This window comes from Oncorhynchus clarkii, chromosome 18 (genome assembly GCF_045791955.1).
Source record: "Oncorhynchus clarkii lewisi isolate Uvic-CL-2024 chromosome 18, UVic_Ocla_1.0, whole genome shotgun sequence".
NCBI classification, from domain to species: domain Eukaryota; kingdom Metazoa; phylum Chordata; class Actinopteri; order Salmoniformes; family Salmonidae; genus Oncorhynchus; species Oncorhynchus clarkii.
In genome coordinates this window covers 39,785,392-39,803,156 of record NC_092164.1, presented here as the reverse complement: position 1 = coordinate 39,803,156, position 17,765 = coordinate 39,785,392, and the positions used below count along the sequence as shown (strand labels likewise).

General features: G+C 43.1%; 1 protein-coding gene across 1 annotated transcript in view; it reads right to left on the bottom strand.

Moving 5' to 3' along the window:
- The window catches only part of LOC139373477 (F-actin-uncapping protein LRRC16A-like), a 39,340-nt gene extending 23,432 nt beyond the window's left edge, over positions 1 to 15,908 (bottom strand). The window contains exons 1-8 of the mRNA XM_071114034.1: positions 15,874 to 15,908; positions 15,522 to 15,737; positions 11,969 to 12,066; positions 8,326 to 8,376; positions 1,675 to 1,734; positions 1,458 to 1,579; positions 332 to 429; positions 152 to 222 (exon numbers count right to left, since the gene is read on the bottom strand). Of these exons, the coding sequence (XP_070970135.1) occupies positions 152 to 222; positions 332 to 429; positions 1,458 to 1,579; positions 1,675 to 1,734; positions 8,326 to 8,376; positions 11,969 to 12,066; positions 15,522 to 15,561 (540 nt within the window). The 5' untranslated portion in view covers positions 15,562 to 15,737; positions 15,874 to 15,908. The remainder of the gene's footprint in view (positions 1 to 151; positions 223 to 331; positions 430 to 1,457; positions 1,580 to 1,674; positions 1,735 to 8,325; positions 8,377 to 11,968; positions 12,067 to 15,521; positions 15,738 to 15,873) is intronic.
- Between the last annotated feature and the right edge of the window lie 1,857 nt (positions 15,909 to 17,765).

Below are 17,765 nucleotides of genomic sequence, written 5' to 3'. Positions count from 1 at the left end.
GAAAGACCATGTTAGGCAAATGAGCTAAAGATTCCGGTCTACACGAAAGGAAATTCAAGCTACTGTAGCTCTATGAACAACCCCTGCTACACTATAATCAATTTAGCAATATTAACTGAAATGGAAGGAGACTACATTTGTATATACTAACCCACTGCACCTCCTCTCTGAACGGCAGACCCAGCTGGTCGCAGAGACACCAGTACATATGGGAGAAACCACCTACGAGAGAATGAGAGAGATGAAGACAGAAAGTCAACTATGTTATCGATGGGATTTCTGTTCTGTGTTTTCTTTTGTGTGTGTAATATGCTCTTTATTGTAACGTCACCACATGGCCCTAGGTCTGTGGTGGCCTGGTCCTCCCAGAGAGACTGTAGGGCGGCCGTCCTCTCAGGAGGCATCAGGGTCAACTTCTTCATCGCCTTCCTTTCACAGTGCAGGGGACACACCACAAACTGTCACTTTACCAGGTCACCTTCGGCCACTATCGTGTCAGCCCAGAGGACAAAGCACACGCTGTCACTTTATCATGTCGGACATGAGCAAAGTGAGAGGGAGTGACCGACTGAACATGTGAATGAGTACACAAGTGAGTGAACGAGTCAGTCACTAATATATGTGCGTGGATGAGTGAACAATTAAAGAACTGACAATAAATAAAGTACTGGTAACTAATACTGTTCCGTACACATTTTGCGTAACCGCGGCATTCAAACGAGGCTGCAACGAAAACTAAATGAGACTGTAGCGACCATGTTGGCATCAAAATCCGGGGCGTGAACAAACGTTTCTATTCAAACGGTGATTGACATGGTAATGGACTAATCGTATTCGAGAAAACATTAAAAAAAAAAAACTTGACCCCTCTGATGCGGTACGTTACATCGTGATGATGCAACTCACTGTGTGCCGTACAGCCTCTTTCCACCAGGGGTAGCGCTTCTCACGCCGATTAAAAATAAGAAATGATCGATGGGGAGTGCAACGGTGAGATTAAAGTTAATTACTCGGGAGTTCATCAATAGTTCATTCAATCAATAGTTACATTTCGCGCGTCATCATTGCGAGCCATCAGGACTCTCAAAAGCCATGACAGCAGCGGTTTACTTGTGAAGACAACTTTAGCGCCCCCCTAAAACCCCTATTCAAATTCGGCACAAACCTTCAAAGAGGGATGTAGTAATGAGACATTATATAAACTCTTTATAGTGTTTTATTTACATTTTAGAGGTGATAAGTTGGACAAATCGTGTGAAAAAGCCATTTCCCCACACAACATATCTCCCGCTTTCACTATCACTCAGTAGCTTTCGTTTCCCGCTCCGCCATTTTTAAAATACCCTGAAATATTACATTTTATGGGGGCTAAAATAAGGTCAAGTGTACAGAACACTGCAATGTACGGAAGTTCGCTAGCTACCGTTAACAAAGAGAGAGGGACAGAGGGGACCTACACTGGGGACAGGCCTGGATAGATCCTGTGTAGACAGGTCCCAATGTGGGCCACCACCTCATCCACGTCCTCCACAGAGCCAAGCTTCAGGGACAGCTGGCCTCGGTCATACTCCAACAACAACTGTAGGGGGCGCAACACAGTGACAACTGACACGGTCTGTAACATGTTTGGCTTGAACAGAGGTTGTTTCATGTTTAAAGCCAGGACTATCTTACCTGAGTGGGCTTGTTACTAGTGATCCCTTGTAAATCCAAGTAATTGAAGGTCTGTTCAATCTGAAACGACACACACAAAAAAATATCTGCACGATACCAGAAATAGAAAAGGTATTGAATCATAAAACGGTGGACATCTTCGAATACAAATCTGAACGTGTTGGAAAACATACTGATAAAAAATTTTAAAAAAAAGAGACACACAAGGACACATGGACACTTTGTCTTTCACAGCTATAACACAAAATCCCAAACAAGCCCTGCAATAGATGGACAAACCCCCAAAATAACCCAACACAAAAACACATACACAGCTGGCAGGATGACAAGGGAGAGAGGGTAAGGAGGTCAAACTAATCCAGAGCTGCTATCAACCCGACGCCAAAGGTCTCAGGGTTAAAGAGAAAACCTCCCCCTCCAGCTGTTGAATCCCTCCATTGTCTTCGCTCGGCACCCAGAACTCCACGGGCAACATTTACTCCCAGGAAAAACCGAGCCTCTGTCTTACACAGACCAGAGTGTATAATAATCTAAAAACACGTTTATCTTACATTGACTACAGTATACAGGAACAATAATGGTAACACTTTAGCCTGAAGGAATGCTTTATGATTAAGTGTTTCACTTGAAATAAGCATGTAGCTTAGTTTTAGAAAAATCACCTCAGCGTTTTACCTTTCCAGAGGTTACGAGTGTAACACTAAAATCCAGCAGAAAGAGGAAATAACATAGTTTTAGGGCTCTGAAAATACTGTAACTTCTCTTTAAGTGCATGGGGTTTTAATGACAAGCAATTGAAGAAGTACACTGCCTTCAGAAAGTATTCACACACCCCTTTCATTTTCCACATTTTGTTGTGTTACAGCCTGAATTTAAAATATTACATTTCGATTTGTCGTCTCTGGCCGACACAGCTCATAATGTCAAAGGGGAATTGTTAGGGCAAGCCTACATAAGTTGAGGAGTAGACATTTGCATAAGAAGTCACGTAAGTTGCATGGACTCACTGCGTGTTTAACATGATCTATTTGTGCAAATATTGCACAATCCTGGACACTTACCTGTAATCACTGCCAAAGGTGATTCTAACATGTATTGACTCAGGGGGTTGAATATATATATATATATATATCACACACACACACAAATAATGGGAAAATCAAAAGAACTCAGCCAAGACCTCAGAAAACGTTTTTTTTTAGACCTCCACACGTCTGGTTCATCCTTGGGAGCAATTTCCAAACGCCTGAAGGTACCATGTTCGTCTGTACAAACAATAGTACAAAAGTATAAACACCATGGGACTACGCAGCCGTCATACCGCTCAGGAAGGAGAGGCGTTCTGTCTCCTAGAGATGAACGTACTTTGATGCGAAAAGTGCAAATCAACCCCAGAACAACAAAGGACCTTGTGAAGATGCTGGAGGAAACGGGTACAAAAGTATCTATATCCACAGTAAAACGAGTCCTACATAACCTGAAAGGCCGCTCAGAAAGGAAGAAGCCACTGCTCCAAAACCGCCATAAAAAAGCCAGACTACGGTTTGCAACTGCACATGGGGACAAAGATCGTACTTTTTGGAGAAATGTCATTTGGGCTGATGAAACAAAAATAGAACTCTTTGGCCATAATGACCACTGTTATGTTTGGAGGAAAAAGGGGGGAGGCTTGCAAGCCGAAAAACATCATCCCAACCGTGAAGCACGGGGTGGCACCATCATGTTGTGGGGGTGCTATGCTGCAAGAGAGACTGGTGCCCTTCACAAAATAGATGGCATCATGAGGTAGGAAAATTATGTGGATATATTGAAGCAATATCTGAAGACATCAGTCAGGAAGTTAAAGCTTGGTCGCAAATGGGTCTTCCAAATGGACAATGACCCTAAGCATACTTCCAAAGTTGTGGCAAAATGGCTTAAAGACAACAAAGTCAAGGTATTGGAATGGCCATCACAAAGCCCTGACCTCAATCCTATAGACAATTTGTAGGCAGAACTGAAAAAGCATGTGTGAGCAAGGAGGCCTACAAACCTGACTCAGTTACACCAGCTCTGTCAGGAGGAATGGGCCAAAATTCCCCCAACTTAATGTGGGAAGCTTGTGGAAGGCTACCCAAAACGTTTGACCAAATACTAATTGAGTGTATGTAAACTTCTGTCCCACTGGGAATGTGATGAAAGAAATAACAGCTGACATAAATCATTCTCTCCACTATTATTCTGACATGTCGCATTCTAAAAATCAAGTGGTGATCCTAACTGACCTAAGACAGGGTATTTTTACTCGGATTACATGTCAGGAATTGTGGAAAAACTGAGTTTAAATGTACGTGGCTAAGATGTATGTAAACTTCCGACTTCAACTGTACACATACACCAACATTTTGGGGTCACTTAAAAATGTCCTTGTTTTTAAAAGAAAGCACATTTTTTGTCCATTAAAATATCAAAACAAACTGTTTTTCTGATCAATTTGATGTTATTTTAAAAATGGGCAAACAAAATAGCTTTTCTTTTCAAAAGTTATATATAAATAAATACACTGTATATAAATAAATATATATACACAGTGCCTTGCGAAAGTATTCGGCCCCCTTGAACTTTGCGACCTTTTGCCACATTTCAGGCTTCAAACATAAAAGATATAAAACTGTATTTTTTGTGAAGAATCAACAACAAGTGGGACACAATCATGAAGTGGAACGACATTTACTGGATATTTCAAACTTTTTTAACAAATCAAAAACTGAAAAATTGGGCGTGCAAAATTATTCAGCCCCCTTAAGTTAATACTTTGTAGCGCCACCTTTTGCTGCGATTACAGCTGTAAGTCGCTTGGGGTATGTCTCTATCAGTTTTGCACATCGAGAGACTGACATTTTTTCCCATTCCTCCTTGCTAAACAGCTCGAGCTCAGTGAGGTTGGATGGAGAGCATTTGTGAACAGCAGTTTTCAGTTCTTTCCACAGATTCTCGATTGGATTCAGGTCTGGACTTTGACTTGGCCATTCTAACACCTGGATATGTTTATTTTTGAACCATTCCATTGTAAATTTTGCTTTATGCTTTGGATCATTGTCTTGTTGGAAGACAAATCTCCGTCCCAGTCTCAGGTCTTTTGCAGACTCCATCAGGTTTTCTTCCAGAATGGTCCTGTATTTGGCTCCATCCATCTTCCCATCAATTGTAACCATCTTCCCTGTCCCTGCTGAAGAAAAGCAGGCCCAAACCATGATGCTGCCACCACCATGTTTGACAGTGGGGATGGTGTGTTCAGCTGTGTTGCTTTTACGCCAAACATAACGTTTTGCATTGTTGCCAAAAAGTTCAATTTTGGTTTCATCTGACCAGAGCACCTTCTTCCACATGTTTGGTGTGTCTCCCAGGTGGCTTGTGGCAAACTTTAAACAACACTTTTTATGGATATCTTTAAGAAATGGCTTTCTTCTTGCCACTCTTCCATAAAGGCCAGATTTGTGCAATATACGACTGATTGTTGTCCTATGGACAGAGTCTCCCACCTCAGCTGTAGATCTCTGCAGTTCATCCAGAGTGATCATGGGCCTCTTGGCTACATCTCTGATCAGTCTTCTCCTTGTATGAGCTGAAAGTTTAGAGGGACGGCCAGGTCTTGGTAGATTTGCAGTGGTCTGATACTCCTTCCATTTCAATATTATCGCTTGCACAGTGCTCCTTGGGATGTTTAAAGCTTGGGAAATGTTTTTGTATCCAAATCCGGCTTTAAACTTCTTCACAACAGTATCTCGGACCTGCCTGGTGTGTTCCTTGTTCTTCATGATGCTCTCTGCGCTTTTAACGGACCTCTGAGACTATCACAGTGCAGGTGCATTTATACGGAGACTTGATTACACACAGGTGGATTGTATTTATCATCATTAGTCATTTAGGTCAACATTGGATCATTCAGAGATCCTCACTGAACTTCTGGAGAGAGTTTGCTGCACTGAAAGTAAAGGGGCTGAATAATTTTGCACGCCCAATTTTTCAGTTTTTGATTTGTTAAAAAAGTTTGAAATATCCAATAAATGTCGTTCCACTTCATGATTGTGTCCCACTTGTTGTTGATTCTTCACAAAAAATACAGTTTTATATCTTTTATGTTTGAAGCCTGAAATGTGGCAAAAGGTCGCAAAGTTCAAGGGGGCCGAATACTTTCGCAAGGCACTGTGTATGTGTATATATATATATATATATATATATATATATATATATATATATTTTAAACTAGGCAAGTCAGTTAAGAACAAATTCTTATTTACAATGACAGCCTACCCTGGCCAAACCTGGACGACGCTGGACCAATTGTGCGCCACCCTATGGGACCCCCAATACAGCCTGGATTCGAATCAGGGACTGTAGTCAAGGGGTGTGAATACTTTCTGAAGTCACTATACATGTAAATCACTCATTCATAAAATGTGCAGTCCAAAGACTGCAGTGAAATAGTTGCAGTTACTGGTATTCATTTACCAGTACATTAACGTTCGGAAACAAGTGAGCAGATCCCACCATATGCCATGACATTTGATATTTCTACCCACAATGCAGCTGTGAACACACAGCCTGAAGGAAAGAAAAACAGGCAATACTTTCTGAAAAACCTAAACCTTGAGAGTTAGAGTCAAAAAAGTAAAACAGAAATAGGAGAGCGAAAGATCTGCTGTGACTTGCTCCTTGGGCCAGCCACTCTACCGGAAAGAATTCCAGAAGAGGTCCTCATAAACAAGCTGGGGCACGCCCGGAGATTGACTAAGCAAACATTCCCAAGGAGGACCATCTGGGATGACTGGGGGCAGTAGGAAGACAGTCAGTCTAATTAAGTTTTCTCAATACATCCAGACAGAAGTCATCCCACTCACTCAAACCTCTACTTTCTATGTGTTGTAATTGAGTGAATTCCCTGTACGTCATCATTACATTATTAGACCGCACATAAAAAGGGAGTAAGTGACTGCAGTGATTTCAACTTCACAATAACTTAAATTGTCCTTTAGTAATATTAGTATTAACAAATGTAGCAACATGCAGTACACTGGTAAACTAATCTCATTCCAAAATCCCCCCTCTTCTGGGAAGGCTTTCCCCTAGATGTTGGAACATTGCTGGGTGGACTTGCTTCCGTTCAGCCACATGACCCGGACGACGCTGGGCCAATTGAGCATTTGTGAGGTGTGGTATTGATGTTGGGCGATTAGACCTGACCTGACTTTCCAATTCATCCCAAAGGTGTTTGATGGGGTTGAGGTCAGGGTTCTGTGCAGGGCAGTCAAGTTCTTCCACACCGATCTTGCTTTGTGCACGGGGGCATTGTCATGCTGAAACAGGAAAGGCCCTTCCCCAACTGTTGCCACAAAGTTGGAAGCACAGAATCATCTAGAATGTCATTGTACGCTGTAGAGTTTATTATACATTTTTGTTACTTTTCTCCCCAATTTTGTGGTATTCAAGTGGTAGTTACAGTCTTGTCTCATTGCTGCAACTCCTGTACGGACTCAGGAGAGGCAAAGGTCGAGAGCCATGCGTCCTCCGAAACACAACCCAACCAAGCTTCTTGACACAATACCCACTTAACCCGGAAGCCAGCCGCACCAATGTGTTGGACAAAACACTGTGCACCTGGTGACCGTGTCAACGTGCACTGCGCCCTGCCCGCCACAGGAGTTGATAGTGAGCGATGGGACAAGGACATCCCTGCCGGCCAAACCCTCCACTAACCCGGACGACGCTGGGCCATTGGTGTGCCGCCCCATGGGTTTCTAGTTGCGGCCAGCTGCGACATAACCTGGACTCGAACCCAGAATCTCTAGTGGCACAGCTAGCACTGCCTTAGACCACTGCGCCACTCGGGAGGCCCCACTGTGTAGAACTAAGATTTCCCTTCACTTGAACTAAGGGGCCCGAACCATTAAAAAACAGCCGCAGACAACCATTCCTTTTCCACCAAAGTCTACAGTTGGCTCTATGCATCGAGGCATGTAGATTTCCCCTTGTATCCGCCAAACCCAGATTCAGCCGATGCTTGGCATTGCGCATGGTGATCTTAGGCTTGTTTGCGGCTGCTCAGCCATGGAAACCCATTTCATGAAGCTCCAGAAGAAACAGTTATTGTGCTGACGTTGCTTCCAGAGGCAGTTTGGAACTTGGTAGCGAGTGTTGCAACTAAGGATAGACAATTTTTAAGGTCTACGCGCTTCAGCATTCGGCGGTCACGTTCTGCAAGCTTGTGTGGCCTACCACTTCGCGGCTTAGCCATTGTTGCCCCTAGACGTTTCCACCTCACAATAACAGCACTTACAGTTGACCGGGGTAGCTCTGGCAGGGCAGACATTTGACAAACTGACTTGTTGGAAAGGTGACATCCTACGACGGTGCCACGTTGAAAGTCACTGAGCTCTTCAGTGAGGCCATTCTACTGCCAATGTTTGTCTATGGAGATTGCATGGCTGTGTGCTGTATTTTATACACCCGTCAGCAACGAGTGTTGCTGAAATAGCCGAGTTCACTAATTTGAAAGGTTTTCCACATACTTTTGTATATGTAGTACATTTGATTCATAGGAAGATCAAAATACACACTAGCACACACAAACATGTACACACACACATGCGTGTACTCACTCTCACTTCTTACCTTGGTGGGGACCCTCGCAGTAAGCAGAAAGCCCCGATGGGATGCCAAAGCCTGTAGAGGAGAGCGACAGATCAGAGAGACATAACGGAAGTCAACAACTGTACTATGTATACTGAACAAAAATAAACCCAACACGCAACAATTTCAAAGATTTTACTGAGTTACAGTTCATAGAAGGAAAGCAGCCAATTGAAATAAATTCATTAGGGTCTAATCTATGAATTTCACATGACTGGGCAAGGGCGCAGCCATGCGTGGGGGAGCCAGGCCCAGCCAATGAGAATTTGTTTTTCCCCACAAAAGGGCTTTATTACAGACAGAAATAGTCCTCTGCACCCCTCAGATCCCACAGGTAAAGAAGCCGGATGTGGAGGTCCTGATACACGTGGTCTGCGGTTGTTAGGCCGTTTGCATGTACTGCCAAATTCTCTAAAACAACGTTGGAGGCAGCTTATGGTAGTTGAGGCAACAGCTCTGTTGGACATTCCTGCAGTCAGCATGCCAGTTGCACACTCCCTTCAAACTTGAGTAAATTGTGGCATGTTGTGAGACAAAATACGGCACATTTTAGAGTGCCCTTTTATTGCACAAGGTGCACCTGTGTAATGATCATGCTGTTTAATCAAATTATTGATATGCCACACCTGTCAGGTTGATAGATTATCTTGGCAAAGGAGAAATGCTCACTAACAGGGATGTAAACAAATTTGTGCAGAACACTTGAGAAATTTGTGCATATGGAACATTTCTGGGATCTTTTATTTCAGGTCATGAAATATAGAACCAACACATGACATGTTGCATTTATATTTTTGTTCAGTGTAGGTCGATTTGGGCCCAAATCAAACTTGACAAAGTTACTAATCTGTTCCACCAGCGGTTTGCAGCTGTTATTGGTATGGAAGGAACATGAGTGCTCCCGAGTGGCGCAGCGGTCTAAGGCAAGGCACTGCATCTCAATGCAAGACGCATCACTACAGTCCCTGGTTCGAATCCAGGCTGTATCACATCCGGCCGTGACTGGGAGTCCCATAGGGCGGCGCACAATTGTACCAGCGTCGTCCAGGTTTGGCCGGGGTAAGCCATCATTGTAAATAAGTATTTGTTCTTAACTGACTTACCTAGTTAAATAAAATATATATTGCATGTGTAGCAAAGGTTTAGAGGTTTGCAGTGAAATTGTGTTATGAACATTGTTTAACGTCTTTGCTTTCATTTATGTGTTTTAAACCTTTCTATTCTCAAAGACACAGGTGCAAAATCAATTGTAATCGCACAGTAGTAGCTAACTAATTTCTATGTAAAAAGAGACATGTAAAAGTACCATGGTGAGTACAGATGAATACACAGTTATAGCTGGAAGGAGAAAGAGAGAACTGACTGTGGATCAGATAGCTGTGGTATGTGGGTTTTTCGGAGTGAGGTCACTCTTCAAGGCCAAATATGAGCGTCAACCAATGGCTAAGTCAACCAATGGCTGGGTGTGAGAGAGGAGACCCCACCCCTCTCTGCTCTGGACAATCTGTTCCTGCATTTTATAGTATCTCAGGTGTAAAGAGGGGAATGGGTATTGTATGTTCACACACACAGACATTTCACAATCCAATAATGGTTCCTACAGGTAAAGCCCACTTATCCATTGTGTCTTACGGATAAAGACTGCTTAACCAAATTTTGACTACTGAGTTTGGTCGATTAATATAGACGGATTACATCGCTACTCTTAGCAAGGCCTAAGAATGTGCCAATGTGGTGGGCTGTATTTATCAGTGTCTGATGCTCTCAGTCAGTGCCCTGTGGGGAAGTGTTCTGTCAAGTCAAGAAAGGAGACAAGAGACAGTGAACATAAATACCACCAAATTGTGGAACTTTACAAAACAATAGGGGCCCAGAATCTACAGTGTGTCCAATAGGGCCCCAGAATCTACAGCGTGTCCAACAGGGCCCCAGAACCTACAGCGTGTCCAATAGGGCCCCAGAACCTACAGCGTGTCCAATAGGGCCCCAGAACCTACAGCGTGTCCAACAGGGCCCCAGAACGAACCTACAGCGTGTCCAATAGGGCCCCAGAACCTACAGTGTATCCAATAGGGCCCCAGAACCTACAGTGTATCCAATAGGGCCCCAGAACCTACAGCGTATCCAATAGGGCCCCAGAACCTACAGCGTGTCCAACAGGGCCCCAGAACCTACAGCGTGTCCAACAGGGCCCCAGAACCTACAGCGTGTCCAACAGGGCCCCAGAACCTACAGCGTGTCCAACAGGGCCCCAGAACCTACAGCGTGTCCAATAGGGCCCCAGAACCTACAGCGTGTCCAATAGGGCCCCAGAACCTACAGTGTGTCCACTAGGGCCCCAGAACCTAGTGTGTCCATTTCACGCGGAACTCTAAGGAAGGACAACTTTCCTGAAAATGACATGCTTTCAAATGTGATGTGGAAAAATTTGTACCATTTCATGAGTTAAGGACGGGTATTTAAATTAACGGGTCAATTAGATCTTCATTAAATGTGTCAACAATTATCTTTTTATGAACTAGGAAATCCATACTGTAGGTAATTCAGAGTATCTTCCTAAGCTAGTCAGCAGCACACACACACACACTGGGGGTTTAGAGACATGCAGTTACATGAAACAAGATCGGCCCATATCCAATAGTAGGCCTACTCCTTCACCACCTTATCCATTGTTCTTCCTCTTACACAATAATACACTGAGACTGAGTGCTCAAATGTCTTTTGAAAGTTGGGTCTGAGGCTTTTCATGTCTTTGCTGGCCCAGGGCTTGATGGATGATGAAGTTGCCGAGTATGAGGTAAGACTGAATAGCCTCTGTATACAGGGCTGTGTTAATTCGGCCATGCAATGGGAAAAAGTTTTACAACGGAAAATTAAAAACAGTGTTTCTTATGCAAGTGTCCTTGGGTATCTTGAAAGGCACACAGCAAAATGTTTTATTATTATTATTGGACAAGTCCAGTTAGTCCCTCCCCATTTCAGTCTGTTTTCTTCCATTTGATGCCTAATAAACACAGCTCAGGGCTCAGGGTTAAAGAAGAAGCAACACCGTATAAAGAAGTTTGTTTGGAAAATGTCTCTGGTCTTCCTTGATCCTCCAAAAATAGATTTGATTGGAGGCAACTGATATTCCAATTGAAACCCAATAAGTCTTGGCTACCTTTTGAAGGCGATCTGAGGCTGCTAACAAAATTAAGACAATTGCGGAGGGTCACATTTTAAATGTTACAATATAACATTCAACAATCAAGATCTATTACTCTGCATACAAAGCAACAAGAATATTACTCAGCAGACAACAAATTGTTTCAGGAAGTGAATACATTTCAGTCTGTCAAGTAGGCAGAAAGTGGTGAGGCTGTGTTTCAAACTTTCTATTGTCAACCCAGTTGACTGCAGGCTTACTGTTATGAGAATGAGGCACAGAAACAAGGTTTTGCTGAGAAACATGTGAACCTTGAGAGAATGAGGAAAATGACAAACACTGGGGTGCTCAGAATGACAAGTTGATTTTCTCCTAAATAAAAGGGTTGTGTTGTGTCTGCACATTTAAGGCTACATTTAGGGAACTGCACAATGAGAAACCAATTATATGAGTGCCAAGAAAGCAATCCTGATGTCTTACCAGGACTCGGTTCTCCAGTTTGTCACCTTTGACCTCCAGTTGCACCCTCTTCTTCAGGGTGAGCTTGATCTTCCCTCCCACGGCATCTCTTACACTCTCTAGGAGGAACAATTGGGAAGATTAGCACTGATACGAGTATGCTATCGTTTCATCTAGTGCATGTGCAGGGCTTGGATTATTGGAGGCCTTTACAATTCAAAACATAACCCATGTATGCCTGGCCTGGGACATCATGAAAGGATGATAGGAAAACAACCCAACTTGGGATACATTTAGCCTGCTTTGGGGTGTTCTTCAAACAGTTCCAGCATCAAGTGTGGACCTAATGTCAGCTTTGTAACCACCACACTCAGAATCCTCATAAGTAGTCAAAATACCACACATTCCATAGGCAGTGGGTTTCCCCCTGGCCATATGGCAGTGTCAGGGTGGTTTGTAATCCAACATCGGTGCATCTAGTAGCAGTCAGTGTAATATTATTGCTTAATTTCATGCCAAACACAGCTTTTGTCAGCTTCCGGACTCTTACAGTTTTCATGACTTGTCAAATTTATATTAAGAGGGAGGCCGGTTTGTTTGGGTGAGTCACTTCTAATTTGTGTAGTCTTGTTTTTTTATGGAATCCTGGCAAGAGTGGGGCAAACTCTTGATCAATCTGGATCTCTCCACTCTCTGGACAACTGAGATCAAAACATTTACAGCAGGAGATTTCCAAATGTGTCCCAGACTGCTTTGAACAACATGTATTTATGTATCCACAGTTCTCTGAAATAATGATTTCTGAAAACAGTTTGTTGCAGTTATCGTTTTTGTGGTGGTTCCATAAATGTATTAGTGTACATTCTCAAAACAAAAATGCTACATTTTGAAAGAACTGCGATGAAAAAAATGAACATGTCTGTTTAAGCTCGTTGTACTGCATGTCCTGGGTATTACATAATATGACAATGGTCCATCCACACACTGGTCTATCCTAGAGGAGGCCCATTGAGTTGGTGCATTCAAGACAACTGGGAACTCTCAAATCATGACGTCAGTGATCTTCAGCTCGGAAAGTCAGGGCTCAAGAAAGAGGCCCGAGTTAGAATGCCGAATTGGATGACCGTTCAAAACAATTTTTCCCCAGTCGGAGCTTGTTTCTTCCCAGTTGTCATTAACACACAGAAGTTGGACATTTCTAAGTTCCGAGTTGGTTTGAACACAGCATTGATTGTCATCCCATTGGTTGTCATCACACTCTGAGGGAATTCAGCAAGACACGCTTCCAGTTCTTCTCCCAAACTTTGTGTACAGAAGTATGTGGGTATAGAGTACGAGTCATTATACCCATAAACCCTAGCGGTCAAACACAGAAATGGTTTCAACGGTGATTCCACCATTCGTTTTTCCTATAGGGGATTTTGTTTTGTGTAGACTTACCCTGGTGTGATGTTTTGATAGCCTTCTAAATTTCTCTACAAGGTGACTTATTATTTGGAAAGTATTCAGACGCCTTCCTTTTCCCCACATTTTGTTACATTACATTATTCTAAAAATGGATTAAATAAAAGTCCTCATCAATCGACACACAATACCCCCTAATGACAAAGTAAAAAACATTTTTTTTATACATTTTGGCAAATTGTCCACCTGTGGTAAATTCAACAGATTGGACTTAATTTGAAAAGGAACACATCTGTCTACAGTATATGCTGTGAGGTCCCACAGTGCATGTCAGAGCAAAAGCCAAGCCATGAGGTTGAAGAGATTGTCTAAAGAGCTCAGAGACAAGGTACCCAAACATGTCTGCATCATTGAAGGTCCCCAAGAACACAGTGGCCTCCATCATGCTTAAATGGAAGAAGTTTGGAACCACCAAGACTCTTCCTGGAGCTGGCCGCCCAGCCAAAACTGAGCAATCGTGGGAGAAGGGCCTTGGTGAGGGAAGTGACCAAAAACCCAATGTTCACTCTGACAGAGCTCCAGCACTCCACCAATCAGGTGTTTATGGTAGAGTGGCAAGGCGGAAGCCACTCTTCAGTAAAAGGCATGACAACCCGCTTGGAGTTTGCCAAAAGGCACCTAAAGGACTCAGAACCAGATTCTCTGGTCTGATGAAACCAAGATTGAACTCTTTGGCCTGAATGCCAAGCGTCATGTCTGGAGGAAACCAGGCACCATCCCTACGGTGAAGCAGGGTGGTGGCAGCATCATGTCAGGATTGAGGGAAAGATGAACGGAGCAAAGTACAGATGATGAAAACCTGCTCCAGAGTGCTCAGGACCTCAGACTGGGGCGAAGGTTCACCTTCCAACAAGACAAGGACCCTAGGCACATGGCAAAGACAATGCAGTACAACGCAGGAGTGGCTTTGGGACAAGTCTCTGAATGTCCTTGAGTGGACCAGCCAGAGCCCTGACTTCAACCCGATCGAACATCTCTAGAGACCTGAAAATAGCTGTGCAGCGACACTCCCAATCCAACCTAACAGAGCTTGAAAAGATTTGCAGAGAAGAAAGGGAGAAACTCTCCAAATACAGGTGCGCCAAGCTTGTAGTGTCATACCCAAGAAGACTGTAATCGCACTCTGTTCAAAACTTTGACATCGGCAAACTGTTCACCCACATGACGCCACACGTGTTCTGCGGTTGTGAGGCCGGTTGGATGTACTGCCAAATGCTCTAAAACGACGTTGGAGACAGCTTATGGTAGAGAATTGAACAATAAATGCTCTGGCAAGAGCTCTGGTGGACATTCCTGCAGTCAATATGCCAATTGCACACTTCCTCAAAACTTGAGACATCTGTGTTGTGTGACAAAACTGCACATTTTAGAGTGGCCTTTTATTGTCCCCAGCACAAGGTGCACCTGTGTAATGACCATGCTGTTTAATCAGCTTCTTGATATTTCACACTTTTGAGGTGGATAGATTATCCTGGCAAATTATAAATGCTCACTAACAGAGACAAAAACAAATGTGTGCACAATATTTGAGAGAAATAAGCTTTGTGAATATGGAATATTTCTGGGAACTTTTATTTTCAGCTCATGAAACATGGAACCAACTATTTACATGTTGCGTTTATATATAATACTATCTTTTAAATTAACACGATAACTGTTAGCAAAGGTGGCAGTTAGAGAAGATCTGCGGGAGCTTGCAGCTATTTGTAGTTTTGCATGTCTACTTTGATGCTAATTAGCATTTTCGAATCAGAGTAAATCAAGCTGAATATATTGATAAAAGTCACCTTGCCTGAGAGAGATTTACATGGTTATGAAAATGTCACACCAGGGTAAGCCTACACAGCCCTTATTTTAAGTGCTTCTAAAATCCCCTGTGGGAAAAATTCATAGTGGATAAACGATTGGAACCATTTCCCTGTTTGACCGCTAGGTTTTATGGGTACTATGACACCTCCACTGTGGGGCTCTATCAGGTGCACCTCAAATTTGAGAAACAGTTGACACACGTTTTTCCAATAGTCATTAATCAATTTGAAATGAACAATTCCAATGCAAAAGTAGTCATTTTAGCCCAAATAAATAACATTACTGTTAAAACGTTTCTTACCCAGCAACTCGTTAGGAAAATCCGTATTTTCTTCAGTCATGTTTAAGAATTAGGAGAGTTGTGTAGAGTTCAAAAGGCACAACAACAAAGACATGGATTAAAATGTAATCCAGCGACGAGTAACCTAGTCCAAATTCTACTTTCTCCATTCATCCTCGAGTGCGTCAGAGCAATGTACCTTTATCGACGCATCTCAACAGTCTTGGAGCTCAAACTCTGAAATGAACGAATAAACCATTTTTAAATGCTAAAACTAGCCCACTTTGCGAGTCTGATGCAGAAAAAAAGACACCGTTTTTAAATGCCAAGGACTAGCCTGCTCTGCGAGTCTGTTGCAGAAAGAAGCACATACCTTCAGTCAACTCGTCAATGATCACTCTCTCCCTCAAAAAAAGGTAGGCTACTCAACGAAGTCAAGTAAGAAACATGTGACACCTGGTGGCATTATACAACATCTGTGTTACTGTGCAGGTAAGGACCACTCAAGAGTAGGCAACCACAAGTACAGTTAAATTGTTTACAGTAGGTTAATTAATACAACAGCGGATTACTACTTCAACAACTTCCATTAATGTTGAATTACGTTCAGTTATTACGTCGGTAATAATGTTCAAAACACAATATAGGACACCCTGTCATATGCAGCCGACATTTAAATACAACTTCGAAGTTGTAAGCTACAGTTGCAGGCTATACACAATGTTTGCCTCTTGGAGTGCTTTTGAGCCAAAACGGGTCCAAAATGGACAGAAATATTGTCCAGAAATGACATTGAATAGAAAGTGACACACCTTCCCACACCCATGAGCAAAAGCATATGGTTACCTATGGATTTGTTTGTTTTTATTCGATTTTAAAAAATTATGAATATTATATATAACCATACAACAAACATTCAAGCAACATTTTTACATTTTTACTAATTTACAATTAGTAACTACACTTCCATAGTCCTTGGGGGATTCCATGCCACCGTAGCCGCCGGAAAATATGTTTGAAATCTCAGATTGTTCTGGCAATTCTCACATAGAAACTTAATTTGGAGGAAGGAAGTTTAACATGCTTTTTACATTTGTATCACAATTTCTTAAAATGAAAATCATGATGAACGCTGACCCTCAACACATGGGCCTCTCAGGGCTGCATGCTTAGTCCCCTCCTGTACTCCTTGTTCACCCACGACTGTGTGGCCGCGCACGACTCCAACACCATCATTAAGGTTGCTGACGACACAACAGTGGTAGGCCTGATCACAGACAGCGATGATACAGACTATAGGGAGGAGGTCAATGACCTGGCAGTGTTGTGCTAGGACAACAACCACTCCCTCAACGTCAGCAAGACAAAGGAGTTGATCGTGGACTGCAAGAAACAGAGGGCTGAGGACGCCCCCAACAACATCGACGGGGCTGTAGGGGGAGCGGGTCGAGAGTTTCAAGTTCCTCGGTGTCCACATCACTAAGGTATTAACATGGTCCACTCCACACACACCAACACAGTCGGGAAGAAGGCACGACAATGTGTCTTTCTCCTCAGGAGGCTGAAATGATTTGTCATGGGCCCTCAGATCCTCAACGTTCTAGAGCTGCACCATTGAGAGCATCTTGACTGGCTGCATCAGCGCTTGGTATGGTAACTGCTTGGCATCTGACCGCAAGGCCCTACAGAGGGTAGTGCGTACGGCCCAGTGCATCACTGGGGCCAAGCTCCCTGCTATCCAGGACCTCTATACCAGGCAGTGTCAAAGGAAGGCTCCAGCCACCTAAGTCATAGACTGTTCTCTTTGCTACTGCACGGCAAGCAGTACCGATGCACCAAGTCTGGAACCAATAGGACACTGAACAGCTTCTACCCCCAAGCTATAAGACTGCTAAATAGTTAGTTAAACAGTTAACCAACTAGCTACCCAGGCTATCTGCAATGACCCTTTTTGCACAACTCTTGACTTATCACATACGCTGCTGATTCTGTTTATTATCTATCCTGTTGCCTAGTCACTTTACCCCTACCTACAGTATATGTACATACAGCATCTACCTCAATTACCTCATACCCCTGCACATCGACTTGGTACTGGTACGCTGTGTATATAGCCAAGTTATCGTTACTCATTCTGTATTCATTCTTGGTTATTTTTGTATGTTATTTTTCTCTCTGCATTGTTGGGAAGGGCCCATACGTAAACATTTAACTGTTATGTTATAAATAACACTTTTTTGGGGGGGGGGATTGGGAGGGGATTGG